The sequence below is a fragment of the Sarcophilus harrisii genome, chromosome 2 (genome assembly GCF_902635505.1).
Source record: "Sarcophilus harrisii chromosome 2, mSarHar1.11, whole genome shotgun sequence".
NCBI classification, from domain to species: Eukaryota; Metazoa; Chordata; class Mammalia; order Dasyuromorphia; family Dasyuridae; genus Sarcophilus; species Sarcophilus harrisii.
Genome location: NC_045427.1, coordinates 311,713,037 through 311,729,715, shown reverse-complemented (window position 1 = coordinate 311,729,715; position 16,679 = coordinate 311,713,037). Strand labels below are relative to the sequence as shown.

Genomic DNA, 16,679 nt, shown 5'->3' with positions numbered 1-16,679 from the left:
TTGCCTTAAAGCCAACTTAACCTATCTTTTTGAGTTGCCATATTTTCCAGAGACACTAGACTCAATATGTGAAAGGATGACCTCCCCTATCCCTCTCATCCTCCCAGGTAACACAATTTGTTATCTGCATCTGTAGATGGACTCTTAGAATGTGACTTTGAGGGCTGAATCAATATAAGATGGGCACCAGTTGGTCTGCACCAGATTGATAAACTGATAGCCTTGTAGTTAAGCAGGCTATCATATCTTCATATTCTAACAATTCCCTAGGGAAAAGAATGCTGCTTTTGCCATCTACTTATTTGTGTTTCTCCTCCCTTTCTTTAACCTTTCTTCTCTTCTTCAGCAGAGGATTACTCCTTTCCCTACCTCTACTGTTCCCTTTGTCACATCTATTTGAGAAGGGATTGCCCTCTACTTCTCACCTTGTTGCAACTCATAAATAATCAAGTTTCTGTGTGAATTGTGAACTTCTTCATTCTTGGTATAGGAGTTCCACATGCATGTTCATTTCTCATGTAATAAACCCAGTTTCAATATACTCTTGTAATTTTTTTCTTTTTTTAACGTATAGGCTGTGCAACAGGTTGTTTCAAATCTATTAATTGGACAGATAGAGCTTCGTTCTGAGGACTCTTCAGATATTTTGCCCTTCACTCATGAAAGACGAATAGAAAAAATTGTTGTTCCCCTTGGAGAAGAACTTGTAACAGTTCAGAATACATATATACAGGTAAGTGATTTCTTTGTGACTCTAACACTTTTAGATTTCTGTTATATGGCATCTTCATTGGTTTTTCAAACAAGCACATTTCAATACACAAAACAATATAAAAAAGATTATATAGAGAGTCATCAACTAATTATTTTTTTAAAATGTTTATTAAATGTAATAAACAACATTGCTTTTTTTTATCTTGCTGAACTTTGTTTCCTTCTGTCTAATCTCTGTACACTTCCCACTAATTTACTTCCCTATTCCCTCATAGATGTCCTCCTTTGTAAAAGATAAGCACAATCAAGCAAAAAAAAAAAATCTATCAGCTACGTCAAATATGTTTATACCTCAGTCCTCTAATTTTAATTGTCATTTCTCTTGCCAAAATGTGGGAAGTGTGCTTCAGTCTTCTGATCAACTAGTCATCACATTGATCGAATTTCTGGTGTAAATAAATGAAAGCATCTTTGAAATATGTTATTATCATCATAGGAATTATTCTGGCTTCTACTTACTTCACTCAGGATTAGCTCATACAAATCTTCTTAGAGTTCTTTTAATGCATATTTTGTCATTTCTCATAATATAATAATGTTCCATTAAGCTCAAATACCACAATTTGTTTTAACCATTTCCAAATTGGTGGGCATCCACTTTGTTTCCAGTACTTTGCTTAGACCTGCTATATTTTTGTCCTTTTCTTTTGTCTTTGATTAGTACTGGTAAGTGTGTGTGTGTGTGTGTGTGTGTGTGTGTGTGTGTGTGTATTTTAGGGACTTTTGGGATAGAGGTCAAAATTCTAGAGAGGTTGGAATTTCTTAGCTCCATCAGTACATTAATTTGCCTATATTGTTATAGCTCCTCTAATAATTGTCATTTATGTTCTTTGTCATCTTTTAAATTTTAACTTCATTGGAATTTGAATGAGTTTTTAAATACAAATTGAAATTGGGGAGAAAAAGAAGATGGTGATCCAAGTGCTTCTTTTAGAAAGAAGGGAAAATGATTTGGTAGCTCAGTACCACTGCCATAAATTTGATTGGGTGGAAAATTTTAGTTGTTTGGAATTCAATAGACTAAACATTACTGAGTGAAAGAAGCAAAAGACGAATTTGGAAGTGATGATGGAAAGCAAAGAGTATTCTGAACCTTTCTCAAGGACTAATAAGGGGGAAGGGGAAGAGAAGGTGGCAGTGGTTCTATTTCCAACATTATTCTTACTCTCTCTCACCTTAGCTAGCAGAAGGTGCAGATAACCTTCTTCTATTCCTTAGAGTAAGTTGGTAAAGGGGGAAAGTGGGGAAATAAATGAAGACATTTATGTTTTAGATCTCATTCATTATTAGCAATAGAGTGTGCTGGAGTCTAGTTCTGTGCAAGGTCTATAGTTTATCAGTTACAGGTGATGAAGACTTGCACTAACATGGTGGCAGTCAGAAGAGAAAAGGGGACATATATGAGAGATGTTACAAAAATATAAAATGTTAAGACCTGACAACTGATTAGATATGGGATGGAGTGAGAGAAAGTTAGGAGTTGAGGATGACACCTAGGTAATAAGCCTGGGTGACTGAGAGATGGTGGTGTCCTCCAACAGAAAAGTTTAAAAAGAGAGGTTTTTTTTTTTATGTATATAATGCTTTTAACATGTTAGTACCCACACTGTCCTGGTTTTTTTTATTGTACTTAAATTCTATGACCACTTTGTTTTTTGTGTTTACTTGAAAATTTAAAATTTTTGTTTTAATTGTATCTCATATTTAAATTGAATCAACCTTAGAGTAAGGAAATTAGTAAGCATATATGAAAATGAAATCATAATATGTTTGAATATATCTAGTAAATACATCTTTATACTTTTTTTTTTTTAATCCACAGGTATTAGAAGCATTTGCTAGTCGCTTGATGAGAGTTAATGTTCTAATGAGAAAGGATATACCCAATCTTACAAAATTTCAGATAATTTTAGCAAGAGATCTATTTAGGAAAAACTCATCTCCTCATACTCTGGTAAGTGTTTCGAAATAATTTATAAAATGATGAATTGATTTTTCCCCTTAGTACCAGGATAATGGATAGGCATAGTGATTTTTGCTACAAAAATCACATCATCAAGAATTAGAATTTAGATAGATGCTAATACAGCTAAAATGGTTTACTGTTCTCAATTCAGTAAATTTAAACTCTTATCTTTTGTTACCAAATCAGTGCTTTTGTACTGTCAATAAGCTAAGTATAATGGGATCTTGGATTTTATATCTTTTAGACAATTTTGTACTAGTAAATATACAGTCTGCATGTGAGAGCATACCTTTTGAATATATGAGTCTAGCTATGTATATGTTTATGTATATAGATGGATACATTCTGATAGACAAAGCCTGAATTATAGTTAATATGCCATATAAAAGGGACATTCCACATGGACAAAAGCAAAAAAAAAAAATCTATCAGCTACGTCAAATATGTTTATACCTCAGTCCTCTAATTTTAATTGTCATTTCTCTTGCCAAAATGTGGGAAGTGTGCTTCAGTCTTCTGATCAACTAGTCATCACATTGATCGAATTTCTGGTGTAAATAAATGAAAGCATCTTTGAAATATGTTATTATCATCATAGGAATTATTCTGGCTTCTACTTACTTCACTCAGGATTAGCTCATACAAATCTTCTTAGATTGAACAAGGAGAGGGAGAATATGATTGCATTTGAGAAGCTGCACAGTTATTTTAATTACTCCTAGCTTCTCCCTGAAACAAAGATCTTGTTCTGATGATACCATGTGGCTGTGAATCATGTAATGTCACAGGTCTCTGAAAATTCTTGCATATTAAAGAAATCAAAGGAAAAGATCATAATGTATAATGCCTACTTGGTATGTTTAGCCATAACACATTATAGCAGATAAGCAATAGTGAGAATTTCATCTAAGAAATGTATGAGTGAAAAAGATGATAGGCAAGATTAAGAAATAACCAATTAACATTCACTGTATTTTATTGGTATTCTCATGATGACATATGGAGGAAACCCTATGTTGCAAACTTAAATGATAATATTAACAAGAGTCACATAGAATAGGAAAGCATGTATGAGTTGCAGTCTGCATCAGTGGAAAGAATACTCATGACTGTGAGCTAACAGGTCCTTTGAAATATTAGAGAACCTTTCACTAAATAAGCATGATTTAGTTCAGTAAGTACCATTTTTTGTGGTACTATATGAGTGTGTGCCCATCAGTTGTAGGATGCTCACATAAAAGGTAATATATGAATGTAATGTATTATAAAACATTAAGAATTGATGAATGGGGGATTGAGTGAGACATGGAAAATCATTGAAAGTTATAAGGAGGGGCAGCTAGGTGGCACAATGGATACAGCACCAGCCTTGAAGTTAGGAGGACCCGAGTTCAAATTTGACATCGGACACTTAACATTTCCTAGTTGTGTGACCCTGGGCAAGTCACTTAACTCCAATTGCCTCAGGCCCCCCTCCCTCCTCCAAAAAGAAAGAAAGAAAGAAAGTTGTAAGGAACCTTGACAGCCATCTAGTCTAATTCCTATTCAAAGAAATTCCTACAGTAACACCTCTTAAGAAGGAAGTATTCATCATTTTTTTATGGTGAGCCATTCAGTTTTTAGACAGCTCTAATTGCTAGGAAATTTTTCCTTATATCAAGCCAAAATTTGCCTCTTTTCAACATCTAACCATTGCTTCTGGTTCTGCCCATTGAGGTCAAACAACAACTTTAGTCTTTTTTCCATGGGTCAGTCATGTGTATATATCCTCTGAGTCTTTTTTTCCTCCAAATTAATTATTCCCAGTTCCTTCAGCTGATCTTTATGTGTCTAAACTTAAATTTTTCACCATCCTGGTTGCCTTTGTCTGAACACTCTCAAGTTTATCAATGTCTTCTTAAATCATGATTTGGGGGGGGTAAACAAAGGGATCAAAGAAAGGAGGGAAAAATTTCATAAATTCCAGAATATTTATAGCAGTGTTTTTCATGTATGTGGAAACAAAACATTCATGGGACTGAGGATGAGGGGAATGGTTGTTCATTCATCATGAAACTACTGAATATAATATTATTGCAACATAAATATTAATAAGTGAATTCTAGAGAAACTTAGGGAGCATGACCATATACAAGAAAACGAAATTAAATGATAACAGAATCAATTGAGATTAATGCAATCATCTTGATGCAGAGGACATATGATGGAACATATATAATTCCTACCAATAGGCTGTAGATACATAGGGTTTTGTGCAGTTGGGGATTATGTAAAAGTGACAATTAAGAAAAATAAAAATTCAGACAACAAAAGATAAAAAGTAAAAAAGATGGGAAGAACTGTTAGTACTGAACAAGTATATAATGAGAAAGTCTATGCTAGAGGTCTTATAATTTTGGCATTCTCACCCCTTTCAAAATCTTGATGAAAATAATTGATTCTCTTCTTAGTTGTCTGACTATTCCTTCTCTGCTTCTTTTCTGGATCTTTATCTACCTTAAGCCCAATTACCAGGAGGGGACTCTCTTATCACCTCATATAGGAAATTGTAATACCAGTGTGAGCTTTCCATAAAGCTACTTTGAGCTTATCTTGTTCAGATTCAGGATTTCATGACTGGACTGTTATCAGCCAGCTTTATATTGTAGTTTGTGTATAGGAGTGATCCTCTTCCTTTCATGTGATTTCTCTATTAAAATGTAAGATCCTTAAGAGTGGGCAAAATCTTTCTTGCTTGTATCTCCAGCACTTAGCACAGTGCCTGGCACACAATAAGTGTCAGATAAACTCCTTTCTTTAAATAAGGGCTTTTTCCTCTTTTGGATATCATGGATTCTTTTGGCATCCTGGTGAAACCTATGAAACCATTCTTAGAATAATGTTTAAAAAAAAAACAAAACTCAATATATTGAAATACAGTTATCAAAGCATTTTGAGAACAAGTTCATGAACCTGGGTGTAAGAATCCCTGTAATTTATGTTATCTTGATTTTCTTTATTTTTAAATTTAATTTTAAGTTCTGAATTTTCTCTCTCCCTTTTTTCTTTCCCTCACCTATTGAGAAGGCAAGAAAAATTAAATCAATTACAAATACCTGTAGTCATGCAAAATAAATGCTCACGTTACTCATATCCAAAAGAAAGAAAAGAAAATTGACTTCAATCTGCATTCTTAGTTTATCAATTTTGTATCTAGATGTGGTTAGCATTTTTTATCATCTTTTGAAATTGTGGTTAGTCATTTTGTTGAGCAGAGTTACTAAGTCTTTTGATCTTTATAATATTGTTGTTATTATTTAAACAGTTCTTCTAGTTCTGCTCACTTTACTTTGAATCAATAGATAACTAGTTTTCCAACATTTTTCTGAACCTATCCCTTTCATCATTTCTTACAACACAATAGTATTCCATCACATTCTTATAATGTGTTTAGCAATTTCCCAATTGATGGCTATTATCTTGGTTTCCAATTCTTTCAATCATAAAATAATATTCTAAAAATATTTCTGTCTATGAGGATCTTTTTATTTTATTGCTTTGGGGTATATCCCTTTGTAGTATTGCTGAGTCAAAGAATATTCATGATTTTAGATTTATATGGGGACATAATCCCTGTTTTTCCGTAGCCATGTGACACAGTATTGGTCATTTCCCCTTTTCCCTCCCTTCCTCTCTCTCTTTCTCCCTCCCTTCCTCCCTTTCTTCTTCTCTCCCTCCCTCTCTTCCCTCCTCCCTCCTTCCCTGCCTTCCTTACTCCCTCCCTTCCTCTCTTCCTTCCTTCCTCCCTCCCTCTCTCCCTTCCCTTCTCCTTCCTTCCCTGCCTTCCTTACTCCCTCCCTCCATTCCTCCCTCCCTTCCTCCCTCCCTCTCTCCCTTCCCTTCTCCTTCCTTCCCTGCCTTCCTTACTCCTTCCCTCCATTTCTCCCTCCTTTCCTCCCTCCCTTCCTCCCTTTCTTCTTCCCTCCCTTCCTCTCTTCCCTCCTTCCTCCCTCCCTCTCTCCCTTCCCTTCTCCTTCCTTCCCTGCCTTCCTTACTCCCTCCCTCCGTTCCTCCCTCCTTTCCTCCCTCCCTTCCTCCCTTCTTTTCCTCCCTCTTTCTCTTCCTCCCTTCCTTCCCTCCTTCCTTCTTTCCTTCTTTCCTTCCTTCTTCCATCCCTCCCTCCCTCTCTCCCTGCCTGCCTCCCTTCCTTCCTCCTTCCTTCCTTTGTTTATTTACTCTTGCAAAACCTTGCGTTCCAGATTTTTTCTCCTTCCTTTTTTTCCTTCCCCTCCTTCCCCCTCCCCTAGACAGTAAGTAATCTGATGTTGTTTAAACATGTACAATTCTTTTATGTATATTTATACAGTTATCATGTTGCACAAGAAAAATCAGATCAAAAAGAGGGAAAAATGAGAAAGAAAAAAAAAGCAAGCAAAAAACAAAGAAAAGTGAAAATATAATGTTGTGATCCATATTCAATCCCCATAGTCTTCTCTCTGGGCTCTCTCTATCAGAAGTCTGTTGGAACTGGCCTGAATTACCTTGTTGTTGAAAAGAGCCAAATCCATCACAGTTGATCATCATATAATCTTCTTGTTGCTGTGTTCTATGTTTTCTTGGTTCTATTCGCTTCACTTACAATCAATTCATGTGAGTCTTTCCAGGCCTTTCTGAAATCATCCTGCTGATTGTTTCTTATCCATTACCTTCACATACCATAACTTATTCATCTGCCATCATTTCTTATAGCACAATAATCTTCTATCATAACTATGTACAACAAATTATTCAGACATTCCCCAGTTGATGGGGAATTTCCAATTCGTTGCCCTCAGAAATATTTTTTGTACATATAGGTCTTTTTTCCTTTTTTTTATTTTTAATCACTTTTGGACTTAGTAGTAATGCTAAGTCAGAGGGTTTGCATGATTTTTATAGCCCTTTGGGAATAATTTTAAATAGCTCTACAGAATGACTTAGGCAGTTCACAACTCTACCAATGGTGCATTAATAAGTCATTTTCCCCACATCCCCTACTGTCATGTCTCTTCTGTCCTATTAGCCAGTCTAATAGGTATGTACTACTACTTGAGAATTGTTTTAATATGCATTTGTATAATCAATAGTGAGTTAGAATATTTTTTCATATGGCTATAGATAACTTTGATTGTTCTCATCTTTTGATCATTTATCAGTGGGGAATGCATCTTATTTTTAAAAGTATAACAGTTCTCAAATATATATGTTTGAGAAATAAGCTTTTTTTTTTTAATCAGGGAAACTTGCTTCCATTTTTATCACAATTTCTCTTATTAATTGTGTTTCTTCCCTGTTTATTCTGTTCTCTTTCTTTTTGCCCTGTCTCTTCTCAAAAGTGTTTCGCTCCTAAGCATCCCTTAATTATGAGAAAGTTCTTATAAGTTACAAGTATCATCTTCCCATGTAAGAATGTAAATAATTTATCCTTATTAAGTTCCTTATGATTTCCCTTTCCTGTTTACCTTTTTATGTTTTAGAGTTTGTATTTGATAGTCAAAATTTCCATTCAGCACTAATCTTTTCAGCAAGAATGCTTGAAGGTGCTCTATTTCATTGAATATCCATTTTTCCCCCTGAAGGATTATACTCAGTTTTGCTGTGTGGGTAATTTTTGGTTGTGATCTTAGCTCCATTGCTCTCCAGAATATCATATTCCATTCCTTGTTTTGCTTTAATGTAGAAGCTGCTAAGCCTTGTGTTATTCTGACTCTGAATGTACTATACTTGAGTTGTTCCTTTGTAGATGCTTCTAATATTTTCTCTTGGAATTGGAAGTTCTGAAATTTGGCTATAATATTCCTGGAAGTTTTCCTTTAGGGATCTCTTTAAGGAGGTTGTTGTTGGAGTCTTTCCATTTCAGAATGTCAGGGGAGTTTTCCTTGACAATTTCTTGAAAGATTATGTCTAGGCTCTTTGTTTTGATCATGGCCTTCAGAGAGTCAAATAATTTTTACAGTATTTCTCCTGGATCTATTTTTCAGATCAATTGTTTTTCCATTGAGATAGTTCACATTGTGTTCTATTTTTTCATTCTTTTGGTTTTGTTTTATTGTTTTTTGATTTCTCATACAAGTCATTAGCTTTCATTTGATCAATTCTAATTTTTAAGAAATTATTTTCCTCAGTGAGTTTTTGTATCTCTTTTTCCTTTTGTCCAATTCTACTTTTAAAGGAGTTGTTTTATTCAGTAATTTCCCCCCCCCCCCCCCAATTTGGCTAGATTTGCTTTTTAAGGTATTCTCAGTGTCTTTTTTGTTGTCCTTTACTCTGTTATTTTCTTGAGTATTTTTTGTGTGTTTTTCTTTTACCAAGTTGTTGACTTGTTTTTCATGATTTTCTTGCACCACTTATTTCTCTTTCCAATTTTTCTTCTTCCTCTCTTGCTTGATTTTCATAAGCCTTTTTGAACTCTTCCATGGTCTGAGACCAATTCATATTTTTCTTGGAGGCTTTGGGTGTAGGAGCTTTGACTTTGTTATCTTCTGAGGTTTGAACTTCCTTATTGCCACAATAACTTTCTTGGTCAAAATATTTTTCTTTTTTTTTTCTTTTTATCAGCCTATTATTTGACTTTTAACTTTGTTTAACTTTGTTTAACTTTTAACTTTGTTTAACTCCTGTCTCAGTGCTAGCAAGAGACCTCTATGATCTCCTTCTGACTAGCTGTTTGATCCTTTTGCCATCTGAAGGCTGAGAGCTCTGGAAGCTCCTATTGCTGCTACTGATTCACTAGCTCCCCAAGATCTGCTCTTGGTTTGTTGGGGTCCAGACTGTGTTGGTGGAGCCTGTACTAGACTGCTCTACTCTCACCCAGGTGCTACAAACCTTTCCTGCTGAGCTTCTAAATTGTCTTTGACATCTGTGGACTGAGAGGTCTGGAAACCACCACTGCTTTTACTGATTGTCATCCTGAGAATTGTTCCTGGTTTGCTGGGTCTGGAGCTGTGCTGGCATAACTGTGCTAGACTGCATTCCACTCCCATACTGATCTGATAAACCTTTTCTGATGACCTTCCAAGTTGTCCTAGGCAGGAAAATTTTCACTCCCATCTTTTTTTGGGGGTTCTGATGCTTTAAGATTTGTTTAGTTATTATTTAAAGATATTTGGGAGGTTTGGGGAGAGCTTGGAAGAGTTCCTACCTTTACTTTTCTATCTTGGCTCTGCCTTTCAATTTTGATATCATTCTATCTGTTGCCATGACAACTTCACTATGGAATATTGATCAAATTTCCTTGCTTTCATTTAACCTGATTTGTGATTTTTTTTTAGGGTGGACAACAAGGCATCATTGAAGGAGATTTTGCTATATGCATTAGTTTATATCATGGTTATGAATTACTACAACAAATGGGAATGAGATCCTTATATATTTTCCTTTGTGGGATTATGGATGGAACTAAAGGTAAGCTAAATAAAATGTTTTGCATGTAAACTTTTTGCTATTTAGATGTGATTTAAGAGGGAGCAGCTGGATGGTCCTGTGGAAAGAGCACTAGCCCAGGAGGACCTGAGTTCAAATTTGGCCTCGGCCACTTAACATTTCCTAGCTGTGTGGCCGTGGGCAAGTCACTTGACTCCAATTGCCTCAGGGAAAAAAAAAAGATGTGATTTAAAAAAACCAAAACATTTTAATATATTTTATTATGCTAGCAAAATAATGGAATGATATGCAATGATGGGTAATTTTGATAAAATCTTCTAGAAAAAAAAGTTATTTATTAATGACTTATGGGCATGCAGACCTGAAGAGCCATAAACTTTTTTATTGTTGATAATTTTCATATGTCTCTTGTGCCAAATTTGTGTGAATTACTAACATTTAATTCATACTTTTTCACCCCCCTGAGGCAACTGGAGTCAAGTGACTTTCCTAGGGTTATACAGTCAGGAAGTGTTAAGTGTCTGAGGTCAGATTTGAACTCAGGTCCTCCTGACTTTAGGGCTGGTGCTATATCCACTGCACCACCTATATAGCTCTAATTCATACTTTTTGAGAAACAGATGACTTAGTGGATAGTGCTACCTCTGTAGTGAGATGCTTTCCACTGCTTACCAAGTGCTACCTGTGTCACCCTGGGCAGTTTTTCTTAACCTCTTAGGACCGCAGGTAACTCTTTAAGATTATAAGATGCATAGTAGTTGTAGGTCTGCATGTAGCAGAGGATGTTTATTCATTGGAACGCCTTATGCCTCTGTTTGTTGTGTTTTTTGTTTTTGTGAGGCAATTGGGATTAAGTTAGATTCTCAGGGTCACACAGTTAATAAGTATTAAGTGTCTAAGGTCAGATTTGAACTTGGGTCCTCCTGACTTCAGGACTGGTGCTCTATATACTCTCTAGCTACCCTACGGTAGCTAGATGAAATCCCAGATCTAGACCAATAAACTGTGTAATTATTTTATGTTAATTAGAAGTCATTAAGTAAGTTTCTAATTTGTATGGAAAAATATTTTTCCTTATTTTTGAAGGTATGACTCGAACCAAAAATGAACTTAGCAGGAATGAACAATTCATGGAACTCTTTGAACAACTAGGGAACATGTTTTCAGACAGGAATACAACTTCAGAAATTGTTGATGGGAATCCCATCCAAAGAGGTCTGTAGAATCTTTCTTTAATATTTTCAGTTGTTTTTCTTTTATCTCAATTTTCAATTCCTTGCATTGCATATTATTTTTTTGTGATTTACAAAATATATATAGCTATATATAGTAGTAGTTAACTCCATTTTGCAGATGGCAGATGAGTAAAGTGAAGTGAAAATAAGTAATTTGCTCTGAATTGTATAGTTAATAAATGATAGAACCAGTTTAAAAATTGGGTCTTCTGACTTCACTTAACATGTTCTTTATGTCATAATGAATTTTACATAAATCTCAAAATGTTTTACTATTAATCTTTTAATTTATTTTTTTATTCTGGAATAGACTTGTTACATACTTATAGTTTTCCTATTTATGGTTAATAATTTCTAAAACACAGCTGGTTTTTAAAGCTCATGTGGCTCATATTTAGGATAAGTAAAAATCGTTAGTATTTACTTATTCTTTTTTTTTTTTTTTGATGTTTACTTATTAAAACTATTTTGTGTGCTCTTTGTGTTGAATTTGATAGTTTTAATAAATCTTAAGAGTTGAAAGACACCTTTAAGATTTTGTGGCTTGATCTTTTCCTTGAAATATTTCATTTCAATTTCTCAAAATTTTGAAGTTTTAAAATGAAATTTAAAGCTCAGTTTTTTACTTTTGTTTCTAAAAGTATGCAATATGATATAATTATATAAAAAATTATGATTAAAATTTAGTAACCACAAGGCTCAATTCATTAGTTCAAAGCCTTAAGAAATTAAAAGCATATTCACTGTGATTTTTTGGCATGACAAATATTCTTTTAAAAACATTTTTTTCAGGGCACAATGATAAAAAATTTATCTATAGCCATCCGAAGTTAAAAAAATTAGAAGAAGTTGTAGTTGAACATTTCAGAACCTGGAAAGGTATGTTATATTCATATTCTTCAAAGCAAAATAAGCTTATGATAAAAAATTAAAATATGCCCCCTTCCATTTGTATAGTACTTATTGTTTCCAGAATTCTTCATGTACAGATTTGTATAAAATCTTTTTTGATCCCCATGAGATAAGTAGGTCAGTAATCACTCTAACTTAATGAATATTTAATTTTTTGAATTTTTATTTTCTAAATGACATGTAAAACAATTTTTTAACATTAATTTTAAAAAATTTACATTATTGTGTCAAGGTTCATTTTTTGGTCACAACTTTCAGGGAGTCCAATTATTCTTATATTTCCTCCTCTTGATCTGTTCCCCATATCTGTTTTTTTTTATATATAAAATGTTTCACATTCTGTTCTGTCTTTTCATTCTTTATAATCTGTTTTGTTATTTCTTGGTTTTTCATAGTTTCATTGGCTCCCACTTCCCCAAATCTAATTTTCAAGGAATTATTTTCATCTTTGAGACTCTTATCTCCTTTTGTAGTTGGTTAACTTTTTTTTCAAAATCTTTTTTTTTGGATGGCTTTTATTTTTATTTTTTAGTTTTCTCTCAATGTCTCTCATTTGATTTCTTTTTTTATTGTAACTTTAAAATTTTTTTTAATACAGAGAAAAATCAGAGCAAAAGGGAAAAACCATGGGAGAAAGAAAAAAACAAAAAAAAGAAGTGAATATAGCATGTGTTGATTTATATTCAGTCTCCTTAGATCTTTTTCTAGATGTACATTGCACTTTCTGACCAAAGTCTATTTAAATTGCTTTGGATCATTGAACTTCTGAGAAGAACCAAACTTTTCATAGTTGATCATCACACATTCTTGCTGTTATTGTGTACAGTATATTTCTGGATTCTGCTTGTTTCACTCAACATCAGTTCATGTAAATCTTTCTAGGCCTTTCTATAATCATCTTGTTTATCATTTTTTATAGAACAATAATATTCCATTACCTTTAGGTACCACAGCTTGTTCAGCCATTCCCCAACTGATTGGCACTCACTTTTTTTTTTTTTCCAATTCTTTGCTACCACAAAAAGGGCTGCTATAAACTTTTTTGCACATGTGGGTCCTTTCTCCTCCTTTAAGATTTCCTTAGGTATCTCTTCTGATTTCTGAATTGTTTTTTGAGTTTTATAAATTCTATCTGCAAGGAGCTTTTTCACTTTTCTATTTGGGGTAGAAGTTTTTTTTAACTATAGTGTCCTTCTCTAAAGATGAATTCTGGTCTTCCCTCTTTCCATAGTAAGTTTTTATGGTTGGAGTCTTTCTTCTTAGCCAGTTAAAAAAATTTTTTTTTCAATAAAAGGTATTAGTGTAAACATCTTTAAGGGTGGGATGGGAGGATGGTGTTTCTACCTTTACTTGAATTCTTCTCTCTGATCAGGAACCCAAATCAAAAGCTCCCCCCTCCTGCAAGTGCTTGAAGCCAGCAGCATTCCTGCCCCACTACCTCTGCACTTACATAGTGCTAATTCCTTCTCACCAAAACTTTGTCTCTACAGCACAGCTGGGCCTGACAGCTTAATCAGCTGAGGTTCCCTTTGTCTTCCCTGATTCAGACCCCTGATTCTTCAAGCTGTCAGGGAGATGAAAATCTCTGTGATTCCTACTGAGGCTCTAGCCACACACAGCCAGCCACAGGCCCCCCACGTGATGTTTCTGTAGAGCTAGCCTGGAGGTGTTTGTACTTTTCACAGGTTAATCTCCAGTCCAAGGTCTTTCATCAGATCTTCTTGTGCTGTACCAGGAGGACCCGTGTTCTGCCCCCAAGTTTTCTTGATTTTTTTACCAGTTTGTGTTCTCCTTGAGATGCAAATTTATTCTGTTTGTGGGGGAAATTTAGAGAGCTTGAAATTTACCAACCTACTTCACCATCTTCCTAGAATCCTCCCCATGGTCTTAATTTTTTAAGGGAAACTTTGCAGCAAGAGAGGTTGCTTAAGATGAAGAAGATGAATCTCCAGTGATAGTCCAAGAAGAAAAGAAGCCCATCAAGAAAAGTTTAGGCAATCTCAATTGTGTTTTTTAAAAGAAATATTTTGCATTAATGACATACCTTTTTGCCTTTTAAATTAATCACATATTTCATTGCATGTACTTTTTCACATGTCTAACTTTAAAATATATTTTTTCTAAATAGATCAAAATTCAACTGAAAAAAAATGTGATACCAGGGTTATGATCTTTTCATCATTTCGAGACAGTGTTCAAGAAATTGCAGAAATGCTTCACCATCAACCAACTGTTAGAGTTATGACTTTTGTTGGTCATGCTTCAGGGAAAAGCACAAAAGGTTTAACACAGAAGGAACAACTTGAGGTAATCAGAAGTTTCTGATATTGATAGAAACAAGAATGTTTTGAGATAGCTTTTTATATATATTCTTTTAAAAATAATTAGCAAATTTCAAATTAATGCCTTTTTAAGTCTTAGAGGAATTTTCTTTGATATTAGACATAAAGTTAGAACTGTATTTGAAATGTGTTGAAATATCTTTAAAAGTGAACATATAATTTATCCATCTGAAATTTTATAAAAATGTATTTTTAAGAAATGGAAAATATAAATTTTTATTTACACTAATTTATATCTAAAAAGTATGGTAAGAACCAATTTTGATTAAAAAATGATATTTCTCTTGGCAATTTCTAAGCAGACTAGTACTCTGAAATCAGAAATTGTTAGTATAGGCCCTACTTTACAGATAGAACAGTGAGAATGTCACAGGTAGGATCCAGATAGATACTGACAGATTGGAATGGTTCCTAAATTTGACATGCTTATTTGTTTTTTGGGGAAATGGTGTATAATTTCTTTCTCTTTACCATACAATATGTAATGCATAATGAATGAGACCTAAACCCACTATTTTTTGTAATTCACATAGATGTCTCTATTCTTATCCCCACCATCCCCTTCTATTAGCTATAATAAGTAGAGCAAGACCACTTACAGGTCCTAGATTGAACTTATATTAATTCTGACCTCCTACCACCCTCTCTGTTGACTTTGGGAAGGGGTGGAGGGATGCTGGAAAGAGAATCACTACCAACATCTTTTCCTCTCCCCACCATTTCTATTAGTATCCTTCTATAAAGGAACAGACTATAGTCAGCCCAACTCTCTCTGTAACACTCTTTGAAAACTGAGGTTTCCCACTATTGTTCGCGTGGTTTCTCCTGTTTCTCTTCCTTTGCTTGTAATAAGTAATTAGGGAACATTTAGGAAGAAACTAGTTTCTTTCTCCTCATATTCTCTTGTTCCTCTCCTACTCCATCTGACCCCATATGTATCCTACTCCAAACCTTCCCATCCCTTCCACTGTTATCTCCTAGAATTTCTGTTCTGCACGAACGGTCTCCCCTTTATTTTTCTCTCATACTCTTTCTATCTGTTGACCCTCACTGAGACCTAATTCCCCTCTAACAACAATTCAGCATGTCTGACTATCCTTTCCAGAACTGACTATTCCTTTGCTCAGCCCATCATCTCTATTGGGCCTTGAGGTAGTCACAATATTCTTTGTTTCCCCCTTGTCATTTCCACATTTGTCCTTTGCTTCCTTCGTTCTGTAGTATTTTCTCTGTGGAAATCCAAGCAGTTATACTTTTCTACCCAATCAGAATTATGGCAATTGTAAAATACTGAGACTCCTGGTCATTCTCTCTCCTTTCTCAAAGAGTTCAACATTTGGTTCACCATCTTCATCTCTGTTTTTCTAGTGCTAGTGCTTTAATGTTGTAATAGTAATGTCTATGTTCTACTAAATTCTTCAACTTCCTCCAGTGCTCTATCATATTCCTTTGTTCCACATTAGTCATAAGCATTCTACTTCTCTACTTAGAAACTAGTTAGAACAATTCTTTTTTTTTTTTTTTTTTCTGAGACAATTGGGGTTAAGTGACTTGCCCAGGTCACATAGCTAGGAAGTATTAAGTGTCTGAGACCAGATTTGAACTCAGGTCCTTCTGACTTCAGGGCTGGTGCTCTATCTACTGCTTCACCTACCTGTGGATTTTTTTCTTCACCCTCAATCCCTTCTACCTTCTACTCCTTCTATCCCTCAGTATTTTCTCTAGCAATTATCCATTCTGAGCTATACTAAGAGCCATACATACATTGGTAAATATAGTGTAGGAGTTGTTTTTTCGGAATAAAGATACATTTGAAAAAAATAATAAAAGATTTTTATTTTTCAGAAAACATGCAAAGATAGTTTTCAACATTTTATTCCTGTAAAACCCCATATTCCAAATTTTTCTTCCTTTCTTTCTTTTCCTTTTCCCAGACAGCACGGCAACCAATACAGGCTAAACACTGTAAAGGGCTGAAATTCTTGAGTTCGTGCACTGAAGTTGGACAATCAAGCACTTAAGGCTAACTACTGATTGGACAATACTCTT

At 34.5% G+C, this 16,679-nt stretch overlaps 1 protein-coding gene across 1 annotated transcript in view; it reads left to right on the top strand.

Annotated features, from left to right (window-relative positions):
• The window catches only part of FANCM (FA complementation group M), an 82,692-nt gene that overhangs the window by 7,485 nt on the left and 58,528 nt on the right, over positions 1–16,679 (top strand). The window contains exons 4-9 of the mRNA XM_031952612.1: positions 575–733; positions 2,597–2,728; positions 10,030–10,162; positions 11,228–11,356; positions 12,169–12,255; positions 14,417–14,595. Coding sequence (XP_031808472.1) covers positions 575–733; positions 2,597–2,728; positions 10,030–10,162; positions 11,228–11,356; positions 12,169–12,255; positions 14,417–14,595 — 819 coding nt within the window. The remainder of the gene's footprint in view (positions 1–574; positions 734–2,596; positions 2,729–10,029; positions 10,163–11,227; positions 11,357–12,168; positions 12,256–14,416; positions 14,596–16,679) is intronic.